The sequence below is a fragment of the Ipomoea nil genome, unplaced genomic scaffold, assembly GCF_001879475.1.
Source record: "Ipomoea nil cultivar Tokyo-kokei standard unplaced genomic scaffold, Asagao_1.1 scaffold1612, whole genome shotgun sequence".
NCBI lineage: Eukaryota > Viridiplantae > Streptophyta > Magnoliopsida > Solanales > Convolvulaceae > Ipomoea > Ipomoea nil.
Window position 1 is genome coordinate 198,056 of NW_017618040.1, and position 20,398 is coordinate 218,453.

General features: G+C 34.4%; 1 protein-coding gene across 1 annotated transcript; it reads right to left on the reverse strand.

Moving 5' to 3' along the window:
• Positions 1-10,311: 10,311 nt before the first annotated feature.
• On the reverse strand, positions 10,312-12,007 carry LOC109191017 (protein TIFY 5A-like). Its single transcript, XM_019341605.1, has 3 exons — positions 11,738-12,007; positions 11,142-11,223; positions 10,312-10,640 (listed from the first exon to the last, which is right to left on the reverse strand). The coding sequence occupies exons 1-3, from the start codon at positions 11,794-11,796 to the stop codon at positions 10,437-10,439; spliced, it is 345 nt and encodes a 114-aa protein (XP_019197150.1). The 5' UTR covers positions 11,797-12,007; the 3' UTR covers positions 10,312-10,436.
• Positions 12,008-20,398: the final 8,391 nt, after the last annotated feature.

Sequence of the window (20,398 nt, forward strand, 5' to 3'; positions counted from 1 at the left end):
ATTTTGCATAGTGAAAGGATAGTTTTGGATGAATTGATAATTGGGGACTAAATTGAAAATCATGACATAGTTGAAAGATTATTTTAAATATTATCTCTTTTATTGGTCTACAAGTAATGAAGTAATTAATCACGTTGTATTTAGCAACGAAGGGAAATAATTATTTGAGTTATTGTGACTTTCAGTCTCTCAACTATTATCTACTTTCGACATTTGATCCAAAACTATTAATTTCATCTCATTTGGTACATAGGCATGTTTTAGTGTCACATTTAGTCTTGCCAACCAAATCTCTTGCAATCACTCATTAGAAAATGCAATTTTTTTCTCATGTAAGAATGCTTCAAGGGAAAATTTTAGTAATATTATTATGTATTTAGATTAGATTTGAATGGATGATAGATTTTTTCCTTGTAGCAATATTAGATGAGAGAAAATTTACATTTTCTAGCGAACAACTGACAAAACGTACCAAATGTGGCAACAATATACTTGTTTACTAAATGTGACAAAATTGATAATTAGAGATCAAATGTGAGAAGTAAATAATAGTTGAGGATCAAAAGTTACAATAGTTCTAATTATATTTTTGGTCTGAGTTAATTCCACCAGAGGTCTCTTGTCTTTGGTGACAATTCCAAATTTAGTCCCAGACTATCAATTTTGTCATTTAACATCCCAGACTATTAGTTTTTGGACACTTTTAGTCTTTCTCGTGATTTTTTCTATTTTTAGTAAGGACATTTTTGTCTATTCATATTTTTCTTTTGTTATTTTTCCTTTTTTCAACCGGTTTAATTGGTTTAGAACTTTATTAAAAACCTGTTGAAAAATATTGTTACTAAAAATCAGAGGTTACCTAAAACTGAATTAAATTGGCTGAAGTTGAAAAAATAACAAAAGAAAAATATGAAAAGACAAAACTGCATTACTAAAAATAGAAAAAGTCATGAGAAGGACTAAAAGTGTCCAAAAACTAATAGTCTAGGATGTTAAATGGCAAAAACAATAGTTTGGGACTAAATTTGAAATTGTCACTAAAGACAAGGGACCTTTGGTGGAATTAACTCTTTTGGTCTTTATTTATTTATAAGATATAAATGTAGAACATTATATTATTTCTTATTTGATTATTTGTAGATAACCATAAAAGTTTTGGTTTGACTAATATCCTCTATTAATCATATCAACAAGAGATATATATACCAATTTTTTATATATATCTACTCTGTTCCAAAATAAAAAAATTGTTGTTCTTATTCATTCAGTTTCAAATAGTCAAAAGATTATTTACATATAGATTTTTAAGTCCTTTGCAAGAGTTGAAATTTGCACCTTATACATGAAGTAGTTAGGACTATTACTTGATTCTTTTAAGTCCTTGGTTGAAGTTGAAATTTACACCTTATACATGAAGTAGTTAGGACTATTACTTAATTAAAGAATAAGATTATTATACATTTTTAAAGAAAGTTCTGAAAAAATTGTCAATAACTATCTTGTGGTCTGACAATATCACATTTACTTTTCATAATAAAGGTCTTAGATGTTGGAAAAAGGGCTTGTAATCTGTAATACATTTGAGATACAACAATAATACAGAATACAACAGGGAACAAAAACTGGATCATTTGATATCTTCAGGTGTGTAATCACTTTCCTATAAGCTTTAAATCTCCCTCTATAAAAGCAACAAGGTTCAAGATTTAATCTTATGGGATACAAGAAGATAAATGAAATTCTAAGTTGCTTTGTTTGAGAATTTCCTAAAGAACTGTAAGACTGTGAAAATCTCATTTTAATGCAAGTTTTTGCATCTCCTTTTTTTCAGACATTTCTCCAAGTATATATAGATGCAAAATATATCTGTTTGGAGAAGTTACATGGAAGTTGCTGTAGTTTAAAACTCAACTTTCATAAGATAAGAGATATCCTGATTGATATATCTATCACCGGAGAAATAATTAAATATATATATTGAGTCAGTAACTTTATGAAAAATTATATATATATATATATATATATATATATATATATATATATATATATATATATATATATATATATATATATATATATATATATATAGAGGGTCCGGATCAGGTGAGGACCTAATCTTAGGTGAGGACGTGAGGACTAATCTAGACCATTAAATCAGAATGATGTATGACTGAGATTAAAAGAAACAAATCACACGGATTAAGAAAATAAATCCCTTTAAAATATTAAAATATATAAATTTAGGGTAAATCAGTCTTATTAAAAGATGTGCATTCCTATACTGAGTGTTGTGCATCAATAACTTCATTGTTGTGCATTCAAACCCCGCCAAAAAATCATACAGTGAACATCCAATGTTCTACGATGCATTGAACTATGTGATATAATGCACAACTCCCTAGCCTATAGTGCACAACTTACAACACTAGGTTGCACAATTAGAACACACGAATGCACAATCGTACTACCCAGGCATTTATACATATACACGACAATCCAAATATAGACAATATTATACTCAAAAGAACAAGCAAAAAAAATAAAAAATACTGATTAGTTTGCATGGGCGAACACTCAATCAATGATGAAGAAATCGCGGCTCCAAATTGCAACGGTGATGATCCAAGAAAATAGGAAACCAATTTGGCCAAGAATTATACATGCGTTCACACTTTAAAAAAATTAGAAAAAGACACTATTATCCCACTTTAACAAAAAAGATCAATCCATGTCATCTCAAAAACTCAAATCTGGACCATCCAAATAAAAAAACAAACGCACAAGATTAATCCTCACGTCCTCACCTAAGATTAGGTCCTCACCTGATCCGGATTCTATATATATATATATATATATATATATATATATATATATATATATATATATATATATATATATATATATATATATATATATTTCTTACGCATGGAAACATGCAAAGGATAAATATAAATAATATACATATATGTAGTTCAATAATCTCAAGCATACAGCTACTTATACCAAGCATGTTAAGTGTAACTTTGAAGCATATAGCTTCAAAAAATAGAAGAGCATATTTCAAGCATGTTAAGTGTAGTTTTGAAGCATATAGCTTTAAAATGCCCCAACACCTTACGCATGAAAATATCCAAACATGCATTAATACTCTGAAGCATATTAGCTATATATCTCAAGCATATAGCTATATATCACAAGCATATAGCTATATATCTCAAGCATATAGATATATATAAAACTCAAGCATATAACCATATAAATTTCTCCCAGTATTTTAATTAACTTTCTACCAAACTAAAATAATATTTACAACTCCACAACTCCAAATATTATTTAAGCATTCATGGTAGTTCATCTGAAACATTAATCTCCATTACTATATAAATTTCCAACATTAGAACATCTCCAATAATCTTAGGGTGTGTTTGGTTGACAGGTTTAGCTCTAAGGAATGCGTATCAAAGTGATTAGTATTGTTTGGTTGATAGGTTTTTAGAACACTACTTTGCGTTTCAAATACTCCTTAATTGAAAAACTCATACCCAAATAAAATAAGGGTATCATCCCCTTTCATTCCCTTATTCCTTCTCATCCACTTTGATTAGTGCTTTTAGATTTTTGTTTTTAATTTTTTTTTTTCATATTGGTGTTTTGGATGTCTTTATATTAGAATCAATTGACTTGATTTTGTGTTCTTATATTTTTAAAATCTTTATTCTCATTATAGGATCATACATAACCAAACAACATTATTGATAATCATTCTCATTCCACCCTACTACCAAACATGTAAAATACTTTCACTAAAACCCATTATCATTAGCAAGTATTTGATACCTATTCCGATTCCCATGTGCGAACCAAACACACCTTTAGTATCTTTTTTTTTTTTTTTTTTTTTTTGCGGTTTTTGAAGTACTAAATAGGAGAGAGAAGAGAGAGAAAAAAAGGAGAAAAAGAAAGGAAAAAAGAATCTGACGAAACAAAAAAAAAAAAAAAAATTAAAAGGTAGTTTTATGCGCCAGGCTGGGCACTGATTTTTCCGGAACGTGCATTTTGCGAGTAAAATATGTTATTGTTTGATAAAAAATCATGTCTCCTATTAGTTTTCAAACCCAAGCTAGCTTTAGTTGTTAGATCTTAAAAAAAAAAAAAAAAAAAAAAAAAAAAAAAAAAAAACCCCAAAAAATCACAAATGTGATTACCCTTAGGATAAATTAGAATGTACATAATAAAAAAAATAACAAGAATAATGTGCACACTAGGGAAGCTAAAAAGTGATAAGTACGATGCAACTTTGCAAGATCTTCTATAAAAGATAATAATTTTTCTTTTGGAATATAAGAGCATCTACACTAGTTAAAAAATTTACACGGTTTTTAACGATACATATAAGAGAGAGAAGGTGGAAGAAAAAAAAAAGAAGAAAAAAAAAAAGAAAAAAAAAACTAAAATTTGACACACACACACAAAAAAAAAACATAGACCCTTAATGCGCGAGCGGACGCGTGCACTAGCGTTTGCTGTGCGCGAAACGCGCACAACAGATCAAATTCTCCATTTATTTCTCTTTTTTTGGGACCACAAATAACTCTTCATTTGCAGGAGATAAAAATTAGGGTCCGTTTACTAATAGAAAACTGTTCTCTGTTTTTGTTTTCTAATTTTTCAGTTTTCATTCTCTGTTTTCCAATCTTGTTTTTTGTTTAGAAAAATTGTTTACTATCAGAAAACTGTTTTCTGTTTTCTATTTTCTAATTTTTCAGTTTTCACCTAAAATTTAGTTTAGATAATATTAATATTTTTTGAGCTAATATTTAAAATATATTTTTTTTGGATATATTCATTGGAATGACATGTATATGAATATATAACTTTTACTTTGAATTCTAATATATGTGAGATTTCAATATCCGGTATCTGGACCGAACTTGTATTATGATGTAACATAATTAAAAATATTTGAACTAATAATCTATTGAGTTCAATCAAAATCTAAAATATTATATAGAGTTTAATTCTTAATTTTGATAATGTAAATAATGTCTAACTTTAAAGTGTAAACAAATAAATTATGTTTAAACAAGTAAAGTAAGCATAAAAGATAGGAGATAGTGATAAGTAAAATAAGTTGATAATGAATATAATCATAGTAATGTGGTTATAATGACATATAACTAAATAGATGATAGATGATAGATGATTCTGTTTTCCATTTCGAAAATAATTTTTAAGTGTGTTTCAGTTTTTCATAAATTATTTTCAGTTTTCAAAATGGAAAATTGTGTTACTAAACATGTTTTCTGTTTTCTATTTTTCAGTTTTCAAAAATTTCCAGTTAGTAAACGGTCTTTCTCTCATCACTTTCTCTATCATCCATTTCATCATGAGATTTATAAAAAATCATGAAAATATCTACTGGTGTAGATGCTCTAATAGTATTTTATGTCTTGATTACTAACACATTGAAATAGCATCTTTTGAGAAGGTACAAATTTCTTAAATTCACTCATTGATCTAATGACAAATCAAGAATTGAGACAAAAATAATTTGTATTCTAATGAGCTATTAAAACATTATTTGAATTAAAGAGCTTCGAGGTGGTGTTAATATTAATCTGAACATTATGATTCTAACATATAATCATAGGTCAAATTTGAGTTGGTTTGAATGGCTAAATGTAATGTAGTCATCAATAATGTAGAAGAAGAATATTTGAAAGGCCAGGGGCCTTCAAAGCTTATAATCAAAATATATTTGAAATGCTCTCTCCCTCTTTTTACCGGTTATTTTACATAGTTACTATTATATATCTAGACTGTTCAAATAGTTATAAATAATAAGATGAAACATGTTCTCTGTACCCATGATATGTTGGAAAAATAGCTTGAAAATTGCATAATAAGTGGTTATTTTGTGGTATAAATATTAGTGAGATTCACTTCCGTTTGGATTGGGTCAAAGTGGATTCGTGTTCTTCTTAGTGAGATAAAGAGAATGATATATTGTACGCTCAAAACGGATAATGGGTGAATGAGAAATTGATTCTCAAAAAATGAAGGGAAAAGCTTTAAAATAGCCTTTGTCCCACATTAATTTGGGAAATCGATTTGCACCACTATTTATACAAGATCCTTTCCAAGGCTTATTGAATTGTATAGCATAGAGTCTCTCTTGTGCGTAGGGGTATGAATTAAATCCCAAAATGAGCTTGAAAAGACTTGACTTGTGTACGCCGGCACCTGTGAACACTCGCGCCTGATTTAGCTCACCAAATTTTTGTATATTTTTCCAACACAGAGCCACATGGTAGGCTAATGGTTCGGCACCTGTAACACCCCTAAAACCATGCTATTTAAAGCATTAAAACATGCAGATAACTTAAACCAAAACACCAAACATAGCGGAAGACTGAAAGAGAAGATGTATATAAAACGAGGAAACGGGGTGCTATGCCACGCTCACTCAGGGGTGAACGCACAGGCTAAATCTGCATTGTTTAAAATCTACAACCATCCAATAGAGTACTAAGTCTATATTGGCTCACAGGCCACAAAACATAAAAGGGAAACTATACTAGCTGGCACTAGACTGCGCACTCGTCTAAGCATCACTTGAAAGAAGCATATAAAACATAGGACGACGCCCGGTCAGCGAATAATGCTGGTAACCCACCAATACATGTGAAATATCATACATAGGTAAGATATAAGTTTGTAAAGGCATTTTCGAAACGGAATACACAAGAGTAATAGACAACACAAGACTCAAACACTCTCAACAAGAACACCAGAACACATCCCAAGACCACAAGGAACAACAACGACTCACAAGAAGTCTCAAGGCATAATCTATTATCACACAATAGATTAATACCCGACATGCATAACTCAAGGAATAAAGATACAACAAACGGCAACATATGCCAAGGCAACACATGCCATTGTGACTACACACGTCACAAGAAGAGAACTCACAACAACAGCTACACACGCCCTCGTGACATCACCCATCACGAGTTGATATGCCTTCCTTATGCCCAGTTCCAACCTTATGGCTACCCCCAACCTTATGTCTAGTTCCAACCTTTACCTCCAGGACCCCTGTACACCAAGTCCAACCTTTTCCCTCCGAGGACCGTCGTCCCCTCTCCAACAGAACCACCGATTTCATAGTACACGAGGGTACCGATCACACACACGACAACACATGCCACCCAAGAAATATGTGAACCTTACACAAATGTCACAACTCCATAATCACGTCATGGCCACCACGAGGACCACTACAATACATTGGTGACTAGTGTCCCATACCACTAATCGTGCAATCCAGGTAAAGCCACACACACCACAGCTCAACAGGAATCAATCAACGGATCACAACGAAGATATGAAACCATACTCAATCAAAGAATGGGTCACAGCCCAACAACAACAACGATGAATAACACAAGTTATCATCAATCAATAAGAAGGTACAAACAACACACACGCTAGCATTTAAACACCGAACTAGCATGCTTATCAAATGGGTAAACCAAACGTAATTCCGAAGAACACACAAGACTCATCACGGTTCAACGAAACACAATGTTGAACACTTAGCACGATTCAAGACACCAAAACCTACATGGATACCTACCATATAGTTCTAGACATACGAAACATCAAGAAGACGCTCAAATAGTTCCACAAAAGAACATCGGGAAGTCAAAAGACCAAATACCGAGTCAAAAGAATCACGGGGAACAAATCCCCCAACAACCACAATACGTACCCCGCGGGTGGGCACACGGGTAGGCCCCTACCTGTGGTTCCGCCCACGGGTACAGGCTCTCCAACTTCATGTACCCCGCGGGTGGGCGGCGGGTTGGACCCCTACCCGCTGTTTCGCCCGCGGGTACACATACCTGCACAAACAATCCCTTCAGGGATTTTCAACTCCAAGCTCAAATTCAAGTCCAAAACATGCCAAAACTCACCAAATACAACGAAGTGACTTGAATCAAAGGAATAGCCAAGCAATGACATACAAGAACCCTAAACACAAGCTCTAGATATGCATTTTCACAAGACAATGCATAAACGCTCACATTTCATAGCAAAACACATGTAGAATCCAAGAAATATTCATATAGGTAAGCAAAATAGATTTTGTAGAGCATGGGTTACCTCTTGTAGACCAAAAACCTTCACTTAACACCACACCAAGCTCCTATCAAAGCTCACCTTCCAAACCCACTTCAAGAACATACCAAAAGATCATAAAGATTCTATCTTTAAGAAAAGACACCTAAGAGAACACTAAAAACACAAGGTGAACATGGATCTTACCCTCCTAGATGCCCAAATGTATGAAAGGTAGAATCTTGGAGACAACTCTTGAAGTCTTGGCAAAGCTTCAACTTGGCTTGGAAGAAAAGCTATCCACCTTTTTAGAGAGAAGATGGAGCTAGGATTTTGGAAAGTGTAAGGATAGAAATGAGGATGTTCTTACTAGGTTAGGTTACAATACTAACACAAGGTGAAAGGTCAAGAATACCCTTACTAACATGGAAAGGTGTAAGGAACAAGGGAACTCCTTACAAAGCTCAAGGTACAACTTTGACTTTGGGGTTGACTAGTCAATTACTAGTCCCCGACTATTAAATTTCAGGAATTTAAGGAATTAAATTACAAATTGAAATAGGATTAATTACTTAATTAATCCCTTAACCGAATTTGGATTTCGGGGTGTCACAGCACCAGACTCGGGTAATCTAACCATTGGCTCGGATTCAGCTTACCAAATTTTCGTATATTTTTCCAACACAGAGCCACATGGTAGGCTAATGATTCGGCACCAGACTCGGGTAAGCTAACCATTGGCTCGGCTCACCATTCGGCTTACCCAACTTTTCGTATATTTTTCCAACACATAGCCACTTGATAGGGTAATGATTCGGCACCATATTCGGGTAAGCTAACCATTGGCTCAGCTCGCCATTCGGCTTACCCAAAATTTTGTATATTTTTCCAACATAGAGCCACATGGTAGGCTAACGATTCGGCACCATACTCGGGTAAGCTAACCATTGGCTCGGCTCGCCATTCGGCATACCCAAATTTTCATATATTTTTTCAACACAGAGCCACATGGTACGCTAACAACTTGACCATTCTGGGTTTTAATTCATCATTTACGAAATTAATTTTGAATTAATTCCAATTTTGAATTAAAGAATTCATTCTCAAGTAATGGTCAATTGTTACATAGGTTAAATGACTGATTTATTATCATTTTTAATTTAATGCCATGGTTAAATGCTATTAATCCATCAACTCATATATAAAGCTTGGTTAAGCAGCAGAATTTTCTTAAGTCTACTCCTACGAGGCTACGATTTTCAACTATCAAAATCTCTGATCTTCTTCATTTCTTAGTCAATTTGTTTCATCCCTTGCTCTTATTCGCTGGGTTCTGATCTTTTATTTGAGTGCTCAAATATTGAACCGTAGTACGTTTTATCTTGGAAAACCTATGCTACAACGCTCCTAACACCTTTGGGAGGTAGCAAATAAGGTTTTAAAGAAAAAGTGTTTCGCTCGACTTGTACTAACCACCTACCAGAAAAATCCTTTTGTTCTTGTGCTTGTTAATTTTTCCAGAAATATTATTTTCGTAGTAATATTTTGTAACATGATCTGCCCTACTGCTGCCACAACATGAAATCCGTTGAGCATAAATATCTGTAATATATCAACATCATCATGACCATTAAAGACAATGGGTAGGTCTGGCTGAGTTTCAAGCTAGGTTTGTTGTTTGTTTTTTTTAAAGAATAACTTATGCTTGTTGTCTAGATGTAGCTCCGTTTGTACTCTAGGTTAGTTGTCAAACCATTAAAGGTCAGTGGTAATTCCTCCAACAATCAAGATTTTCATTGAGTAAGAGTCAAACTTTGTAAGTGTAAGTCGATATGAATCTAGAGACGTGTTTCAGGGCGAATCTAAATTAGTCTGATATTGATGATGGGGATACTAGATATCGTATGTAAAAAAAATCCAAAAAAATATATTTGAACATTTATCCAAACTAGATTTGTAATAGACTATTAAAATGTTTATAGTTCTAGAGAATTCGGTAATCAAATAAGAATATTATAATCCCAATATGTTTTTGTCATGGTGGTATTAATAATTGACTAGATCAACTCTTAAACAATGCTATAAATGATGTCCAAATGGTAATAAACGAAGGAAAGTGGATAAATTTGTAACATGACTAATAATGAGCAGGAGTTATATATATATATATATATATATATATATATATATATATATATATATATATATCCTTGATACTAGCTAGGATGATGATATCTGCATCTATCCTCAGCTCTTAATGCATGATTTATTATTATTGGAGTAATTAATAATGTTATTAGTAAGGATTAATTAATGGCTGCAGCTCTAATCCTGTCTCTTCTCCTCTGCAAAAATCTTTGCAAAGATTTCTTCAGAGACAACCCTGCAGGAGTAAGAGGGCTATGCCATTGGTGATGATGTTGATGAGGAGATGACAACCTCAAATTTGATCTCTTAATGTTGTCTTTTTCTTCCACTTCTCTTCTTGCAAGCCAAAGGATGCCTAGGATCTGTATGTTTTCCAATACACATAAAATATAAATTATAATTTATATAGCTAGTATTGAATCAAAATCAAAATCATATAATACTAGTAACCTATTAGCACTATATGTTCAATAATTAGATCCGAACGTTTGAGACCTTCCTTATGGAAAGTAACAGTGATCTCATCAAATCATATGGTATTCATTATTGCAAAAAGTGGTCTAAGTGGTCGTCTAGGCGCTAGGCGCCCCTAAGCCGAGACAAATTACCCCCAAGGCAGTTAGCGGCGAACTAGCTGAATTAGCCGAGTTGGTCTTGCTAATTTTTTTTTTTAATTTTATATATATATATATATATATATATATATATATATATATATATATATATGTATATATATATATATATATATATATATATATATATATATATATATATATATGACATTAGAATTACTTTCTCAATTCTTGCTTTCATTCAAATTGGAAAAGATGAATGAAATATAACCAGAATTGTCAATAATGTACCTGCAGCTCAGATGCATCATCACTGAAACCAGTTTTTGAATTGTACAAAATTGTAATTCTCTTTCTGAGGGATGGACATGCCCTATATATCCAAGTGCAAGGTAAAGTATAAATTACCAAACACATCATCAATCAATAAATAAAATTTTCAAGAAATTATATTTAGTTATATATAGTTAGAATACAAACAAATTGTTTAAAAGATTTGATATTTCAAAAAAATTTTAGTAGAAAATTAAAAAATTACAAGCCAATAGGGAGTAAATTATATTAACCCTAAATATAATTTACAATGAAATACAAAATATAGTGTAATATCATTGTCTCACGAAAAAAAATATTGAAATACTTCAAATCTGTAAAATAACAAAATTAAACCATAATGTGTCATGTGTGTGTCATCCAAAGGAAAAGAAGAAGAACGAGGCATGCATATAAACATATATACAACCCAGAATGATTTTGTATCATTCGTGGGTATACGTGAAATCAAAACTAATCATGGTACTTGTTCATTTTAACTAAAAAAAAAAAAAAAAAAAAAAAAACCACCCGCACACATATACAGAAATTCTGAGAAATATATAAAAACTTACACCGAATGAATTTGGAACTTTGAATATGGCAAAGAAGTGTCACTCTTTCTCTTCATCATGCTTATTTTTTTTCCCGGCCTGTATATATTTCTATAACAAATAAAAAATAGAACATAAAACTATCAAATGAAAAGTTAATATTTTTCTCCCCTTCACCTTATCAAGTGTTATAAGAAGGAGACATTTAGAAACAACATATCTTTCTTTCTCTCTCTCTATTTCTCTCTCTTTCGTTCTATAGAAACTTGAGCAGCCAAATGTCCTAAAGACTAGGAAACATTTATATAGAAGGGTTGAAGGAGTCCATTGTAAATCTTGGATCCTCCATCATTACAACATGCGTAGCCACAAACTAAAATATCAAAATCATGTGCACTTTAAAAACCACGTGAAACATATGTTAGTTTTTTGCACATGTAGTAAAGAAGAACTTCAAAAATCTCTCACCTTTCCCTAAAGGGAAATATTGGCGTGACCTTAAACAAATCAACGTTGAAAGCATTTCTCTGTCTATCCATTTAACTTGGCGTTTGGTTAGAAAGAAGTACTTAGGGGGGAAATGAATTGTAATTTGGTGGGAAAAAAATATGGTGGAAGTTTAAATTACATTATTTGGTTGGGAGGAATAGAATTATTGAGAATGGGAAGGGAAGAAGTGGTATAAAGACTAAAATGTCCTTGTGTAATACTAATACTAATAATAATAATTAAGGATAAAAAAGTCATTTTTTTCTTTTTTCCCTTTCCTTTCCCCATCGAATTGCAATTCATATGGGGAGGGTATGAATTGCAATTCAACAAAATGAGGGAATTGCAATTCCCTCCAACCAAACACTGTAATTCAGGTGACCAAAGAATTATGTTGAAATTGAATTACAACTACATCCAACCAAACAGTCCTCACAATGTGACGACACTTAGCTGACAAAGGGCCATAAAGAGATGAACCAACCGATTCAAACCAATAAAGTGAATAGATCACTCACATTAAGAGTCAACTTTAGAACCTTATAGTTACCAAATTAACAATGTAACCAATTTGATTGTGATTGAACATGCTACTCACTTAATTATTAGTTATTGGATTTAGTGTAGTAGAGTAGATATCTCTAAAAATAAGAGATATATGTTCTGATCCGTGTTTAAACTCATAGGAAGAAAGCATGTTAATTATTCTGCATATATTATGGAGTTAATCAACGATTTGGTTCCTCAATTATTGCCAAACTGTGAATGTAGTCCTCTAATTCCTTAATCATCGATTTAGTCCCCGAAAATAATTCTTTTTAGTCATTTTAGTCCCTCCGTCCGTTTTCCGGCAACACTCCGGTTAGACCTCCGATTTACCAGGGTCAATTTTGTCATTTCATTTGTTTATTCACTCCAAGGAATATTTCTCCGGCGGTTCTAGCAAGTGCTAGCAAGTATCCGGCACTCGATTCCTCCGGCGGAAAAGCTGGAAGCGGAGCCAGCGCTGATGGAAGCCGTGGGTTCGAGGACGGTCTCCGGCGTGAACAGGTCGTCTCCGAACCCCGGCTCCGGCAACACCAGAGAGTCCCTGTTGCATATGTGATCGGATAAGGAAAAGAATATATTTTGCTTGGACTGTTGCGTTGCCATTTGCCCTCATTGCTTGACCCCTCACCGCTTCCATCGTCTCTTGCAGGTTTATATATAAAGATATCACATTTTACTGTGTGGATGATTGATTATAGATTATGAATTTGTGGGTTGTTGTGATAGGTAAGAAGGTATATCTACCATGATGTTTTGAGGTTGAAGGATGCTGAGAAATTGCTGGACTGTGTTTCTGTTCAAGTATGTATCCATTCATTTCTTGATTTTAACAATGTTTGAGACATGGGATTTTTGTTTGTTGTGTTTAGCTTCCTTTTTCGTGTGATTTTGCAGACTTATATTACTAATAGTGAGAAAGTTGTGTTTCTGAATGAAAGACTGATCACAAGGCCTTGCAGAGGCTCTGCAAAGCTTTGCATTATATGTGACAGAGCCGTTCAAGAATCCGTCCTCTTCTGCTCCATCTCCTGCATGCAAGGTTAAATCTTTACTTTTTTTTTTTGCAGTGGTGATTAATTAGCTTCTGTTTGTAAAATTGGCTGATCAATTTTGGGTATTTCCTTGTTTTTCCTCAGCTTCAACACATGATGAAAACAGGGGTGAAATTATCCGATCACATATGCAACCGGGACTCTCTGGTGTTGCCAGAGCCGGAGTTCGGAGACGACCTGTTCACGCCGGAGACCGTCCTCGAACCCACGACTTCCATCAGCGCTGGCTCCGCTTCCAGCTTCTCCGCCGGAAGAATCGAGTGCCGGATACTTGCTAGCACTTGCTAGAACCGCAGGAGAAATATTCCTTGGAGTGAATAAACAAATGAAATGACAAAATTGACCCTGGTAAATCGGAGGTCTAACCGGAGTGTTGCCGGAAAATGGACGGAGGGACTAAAATGACTAAAAAGAATTATTTTCGGGGACTAAATCGATGATTAAGGAATTAGAGGACTACATTCACAGTTTAACAATAATTGAGGGACCAAATCGTTGATTAACTCTATATTATGTTCAACATTTAATTGTGGTTATTAAGTTGACATCCTGATATATATATATATATATATATATATATATATATATATATATTTATACAAGATTAAAAATATGATAATACATAACACTTAAAATACAACAATTTTAGACTTTGGTACTGTTTGATAACATAATTAGCTTATCAATTAATTTTGATTTGTTTGATCATTATTAGTTGTTTTACTTGGTTAAACAATCAATATGAGTGTTCGATTAATTATCTTTTTGTAACAGTTTATTGCTCCAAATACTAAAATTCAAAAAAAAAATTCGACCAATTTTTGAGAAAGTCATTTTTTCATGTAATCAGCTAACAGCTAATTTACCAAACATCTTTCTATAATCAACTAATCAAACTCACTAATTAACTTAGTCAGCTAACAGGTATATATTTACCAAACACCCCTATATTTTTGTCTTTTTAGTAAAAGACAATAATTTTTTTTTAATAAAACCGTTGTTTCTAATTAATTAAAATGATGTTTTGAATCTTCAGTGATTAAAATTGTAAAGTTTGAAAACTCTCTATATAAATTACATAAAGATAGACCACTCAATATTATTTCTAATTGAAATTAGCCTCCTAACCTCGTGCCATGGAGTTTTAAGTCTTACTAACTCAATGGCAAATTAATTTAATTTCTTCATATAGAAATTTTTTAGAGTCTAGTCATGTGTTAGCTAGAGCAGCGGCTTCTCAGTCTGGTCTTGGTTCTTAGTTTTTTCTTATCTTGATTGTATTCAGCATTTACGTTTGAGTGATTAATAAATCTCGTTTTTCTTGGTTTTTTTTTTTTTTTTTAAAAAAAAGTATATATATAGTTACTTGGCCTTTTTTTTTTCTTTTTCATTTTAAACAGACAATATTGGTGTTTGAATGGTTACAAAATCTTTTGCAAAGTATATCTCGACTACGTTATTTTTAGTAATCTTGTTTGATTTTTAAGAAATATGTGCATAATAAATTTTTTTTTTTTTGGTGTATCCAGGGTTTTCACCGTTGTCCGTTGAAATAATGACTAATCTCATCGTTGAATTGTAGGCATCTCTTTTGGGTGGGACAACTAGTCTGGAGAGGGCACCTCTTTTGGGTGGGATAGTTGGCCTGGAGATTTAAGGCTGATCCATACCCAAAAGTCAATCATCGAACCCTTGAACTTTAGTTAATGATGAATGATGAGTCCATTCCACTTAACCACACCCTCCAAGTTAGAAATATGTGCATAATAATCTTGCTGTATTTCTTATGAATTTTGGTTGGCATCTACTTTAGATCATTTACAACATTGCACGTTGGAGTTGTCACGTTATGCTTATCTAGAAGGAGTTTCCTATTTTGGAAAGTTTGTTGCCAAAAGGTACCAAGAATAAAGTTGAAGGTTGGTTAGCCATAAGGCACAAGCAGGTGCTTATTAACTTCACATTCAATTTTCATGTACGTGGACATTTTCCTATGTCCCAAGATATTTTTGAACTATGAGAGTTGAAATCTTGGCCACATTTTATTTTTATTTGAGTTTTTTTGAATACTACTGACTCTATTACAATGTAGTATCTGTTCATAACTACTGAAGCACAAAGAGCCAACAACGTACCTCCACTGAGGCTTGAATTCACAACCTCCCATATGGGAGTCCAATCCGGGTGCCATTAGACCACAAGGTCTTGGCTTTTATTTGAGTTTTGTGTTTTTTTTTTGGTGTTAAAATCCAAAATTTTCGACTTCACCGAACTATATCATGGATCTCATGAACCTGTTTCTAGGCTTATGAAGAGGTAAATTGAGTCAATCTAACTTCGAGACTCAACATTAAACTGTATAACCCAAATCCAAACTCCTACTGTTCATAGAAAATAATTGGGGAGGAATGGAATTTAAATTCAATAGAAAAGAAATTACTATGAAGATTTGATTACATTGCTTGGTTGAATTTGGAATTGTAAAGAATAATGAGTATAAAGACCAACATGCCCTTACACAATAATAATGATAAAAATAATAATAATTTATAAATTAAAATTATAATTTATAAATTACAATATCATAAATTAAAATATTATAATCACATATTTTATTATAATAATATAATAAATATTACTATATAGGCTTCCAGGTGAGAACCTGTGGACAAATCAAAATCATCGATCTAGTAGATCTAACGGTTTAAAATAAACAAAAAAAAAAGAATGAATTATTTTCATAAATATTACAAATTTTAATTTTTTTTTTTATATTTATGAAATGACTTTACTCCTTTTTTATTTGATTTCCTATCTATCAAATATTGTAGATTAATGGTTTGATTTTTTTCACACGTTCTTACCTGAGGAGTGATTCTAATATGAACCAAATTCTTATTATACATATTTAGTATTGAATAGGGAAAATAAACAAAAGAAGTGAGAAGAAAGAAGAAAGAAAAGAGGAGGAAAATGGGGCGCTGCATGGCGACCTCAAACGTCGCAGGGAAGACAACGAAAGTCTGAATGATTTGGTTATGACAGAGAACACCTATATATCATCTCCGGCGGGTCTGGCGGTCCAGATCCGCCCAGCCCAATGAGTGTTCTAAGCTGGAACTGCCGGGGGATGGGTAGCGACCGGACAGTTCAAGAGTTACTGGGCGTTGTGTCCAGAAAGCGACCCAGCTTCGTTTTTCTTATGGAAACGAAGGCTTTGTTATGGCAAGTGGAACGAGTGAGAGTTAAATTGGGTTTCGAAGTTTTGATTTGTGTGGAACGTACAGGAATGGGGGGTGGGCTCGCACTGTTTTGGCGTGATGCGGGGACGGCTACGCTTTTGAGCTTCTCGGACAATCATATAGATGTTGTTGTTGTTGGAAAAATTAGCTTAAAATGGCATAAAATGGCATATTAAGTGGCTATTTTGTGGTACAATTATCAGTGGGGTCCACTTCCGATTTGGGTCGGGTCAAAGTGGATTCGGATTCTTCGTAGTAAGATGAAGAGATTGATATATTGTACGCTCAAAACGGATAATGGGTGAATGAGATATTGATTCTCAAAGTAGACCCATTTAAGTTGGGAAATGAAGGGAAAATGTAGGACTTTGTCCCACATTGGTTTGGAAACAAGATTTGCCCCCCTTATATACATGAGCTCTTTTCAAGTTTGTAGAATTGTATAGCATAGAGGCTTTCTTGCGTGGGGGGGGGGGGGGGTGCAAATCAAAATCCAACTAGAGGACATCGAAAAGGCTTGATTCAAGCCTGAGCTCACCTGCGGGCACGAATGTCGTCCGGAAATGGGCTGGCCTTGCGGGCTAAGTTATGCCTAACTTCGGTATCATTTTCCATCTGATATAGTCACTTGGTTCGGCCAAAACCGAACCGAGAGCACCTACTCTCGTGTGTAGCACGAGAGGTTGTGGTGCACCGAGAGCACAACTGTTTTAATTCCAATTTTAAATTCTAAGTTTAATCATACTTAGTGGTGACCGTTACAGGTGTTATACAATTGGTTTAATACCAATTAAAGGCCATGTTGAATGCTATCCCTTCCAACATCCCTATATAAAGAGAGGTAGAGCAGTAGCAATTTTACATAGTGAGAAACGAAGGAATTCCAGTACAGTTTTCAGCTTCAAAACTTCTGCTTCTACTCTCTTCTTTACCCAGCAGTGTTCTTGCTCTTGCTTTGTTTGCCGGGTTCCTTGTTTAGGTGCTTAAACAAGGAATCGAAGCACGTTTTATCCTGGGAAACCTAGGCTACAACGCTCCTAGCACTTGTGGGAGGTAGCAAATAAGGTTTTAAGGAAAAGAACTTCGTGTTCGAACTCGTGCTAAACCTATACCCAAACACTCAACCTTTTCCTTCCCAATTCTTTCTGTTTTCCCATATAATATTAATCTTTTCGTAGGATTATTATTTTTGGGGATTTTACAACCATATTACCCAACAATCTTAAAACCTTATATCCGTTTCCCGTTGGTTGTTTATCTCTAATTTCCTAGAAGAAATGGAGAATCCAGTTTTGCCAGCTCTCGGGGAGGAGAATGTTGTTGAGAAAAACAGTGGTGGGAATGGCAATAATGTTGCTAATTCCCAAGCTACACCAGTGAACGTTGGTTCACAAGATGGTGGGAGCACCGATGGATATATTCCCATGACTCGGGTACCTACGGTACCAAGTGGTTCGGCCGAAAGACCGGAGAAATTCACCGGTATTGGATCGAATTTCAAAAGGTGGCAACAAAAGATGTTGTTCTACCTAGCAACTCTCGGCTTGGCGAGATTTTTGACCGAGAAGGTTCCCGAACTAAGGGAACAGGATGCCCAATCCGTGATGGCAGTTGGCTATTGGAAGGATTCGGACTTCCTATGCCGAAACTACATCCTAAATGGATTGTGTGATGCGTTATACGATGTATATCGCAAGATTGGCACAGCGAAAGCGCTGTGGGAAGCTTTGTATCATAAATACCGAAGTGAGGATGCCGGCGCAAAGAAATTTGTGGTTGGCCGATTCCTTGACTTCAAAATTGTTGATTCCAAAACCGTGCTAAGTCAGGTTGAAGATTTACAACTAATCTTTGATGAAATCCGTGACAAAGGCATGACGTTGAGTGAAGCCTTCCTAGTGGGATCTGTTATCCACTTGCTGCCTCCAGGGTGGAAGGACTTCAAGAATTACCTTAAGCATAAGCGAAAGGAAATGAACCTGGATGACCTGATCCAGCGACTCCGAATTGAGGAGGGGAACAGGACGAATGATGGAAGAAATTCTGTCACTATTGGTGCTAAAGCCAATGTTGTGGAGCATGCTAAAGGCTCCAAGAAGAACAAGAAGGACAAGCAAAAGCTAGGTCCGAAAAGAGGCATTACCAAGAAGAAATTTCATGGAAAATGCTTCAATTGTGGCAAGACTGGCCACAAGTCCTCTAAGTGCAAAGTTCCAAAGAAGAAGAACAAGAGTTCTGAAGCCAACATGGTTGAGGAAAGCAATCAGAAGGAGGTCGAGATTAGCCTTTCGGCTATGGTGACCGAGGTGAACCTCGTGGACTCTAACCCACGAGAGTGGTTCATCGACACTGGTGCAACAAGGCACTTGTGTTGCAACCGAGAAATGTTCAACACCTTTGAGACCGTTGAGGGCGAGAAGGTTTGGATGGGAAACTCTGCTCAGTCTGCTGTGGAAGGCGTGGGCAAGGTGGTTTTGAAGATGACTTCCGGGAAGGAACTGACGTTGAACAACGTGCTGTATGTTCCAGAGCTGAGGAAGAATCTGGTGTCTGGCTCACTGTTGAACAAGCATGGCTTTCGCATGGTATTCGAGTCAGACAAGGTTGTTTTGTCTAAGTTAGGAATGTTTGTAGGCAAAGGTTATGTAACTGATGGGCTTTTTAAGCTCAATGTAATGCCTATTATCATGAATAAGAGCAAAGTTTATTCCGTTTACTTGCTTGAGTCTTCCAATTTGTGGCATGGTAGACTAGGTCACGTTAATTATAATTCTATACGTAGATTAATTAACATGGACCATATTCCTAATTTTCAAATTAACACAAATAACAAATGTGAAATTTGTGTTGAGGCAAAATTAACGAAAGTACCTTTCAAATCGGTTGAAAGGGAAACTAAACCACTAGAATTAATCCATAGTGATTTGTGCGATTTTAGATCGATACAAATGAGAGGTGGTAATAAATATTTTATCACATTTATCGACGATAGCACACGTTATTGCTATGTGTATTTGCTTAAAAGCAAAGACGAAGCCTTGGAAAAATTCATTCTTTATAAGAATGAAGTTGAAAACCAACTTAATCGTAAGATTAAGAAAGTTAGAAGCGATCGAGGTGGTGAGTACGAAGCACCTATTGGTGACTTCTGTGCGAGTGTAGGTATAATACACGAGCGTACTGCACCTTACTCACCTCAATCGAACGGTGTTGCCGAGCGAAAGAATCGTACATTGAAAGATATGATGAATGCGATGCTTATAAGTTCGGGCCTACCTCAAGACGCGTGGGGTGAGGCTATTTTGACAAGTAATTACCTTTTAAATAAGGTACCCCACAAAAAGCTTGAC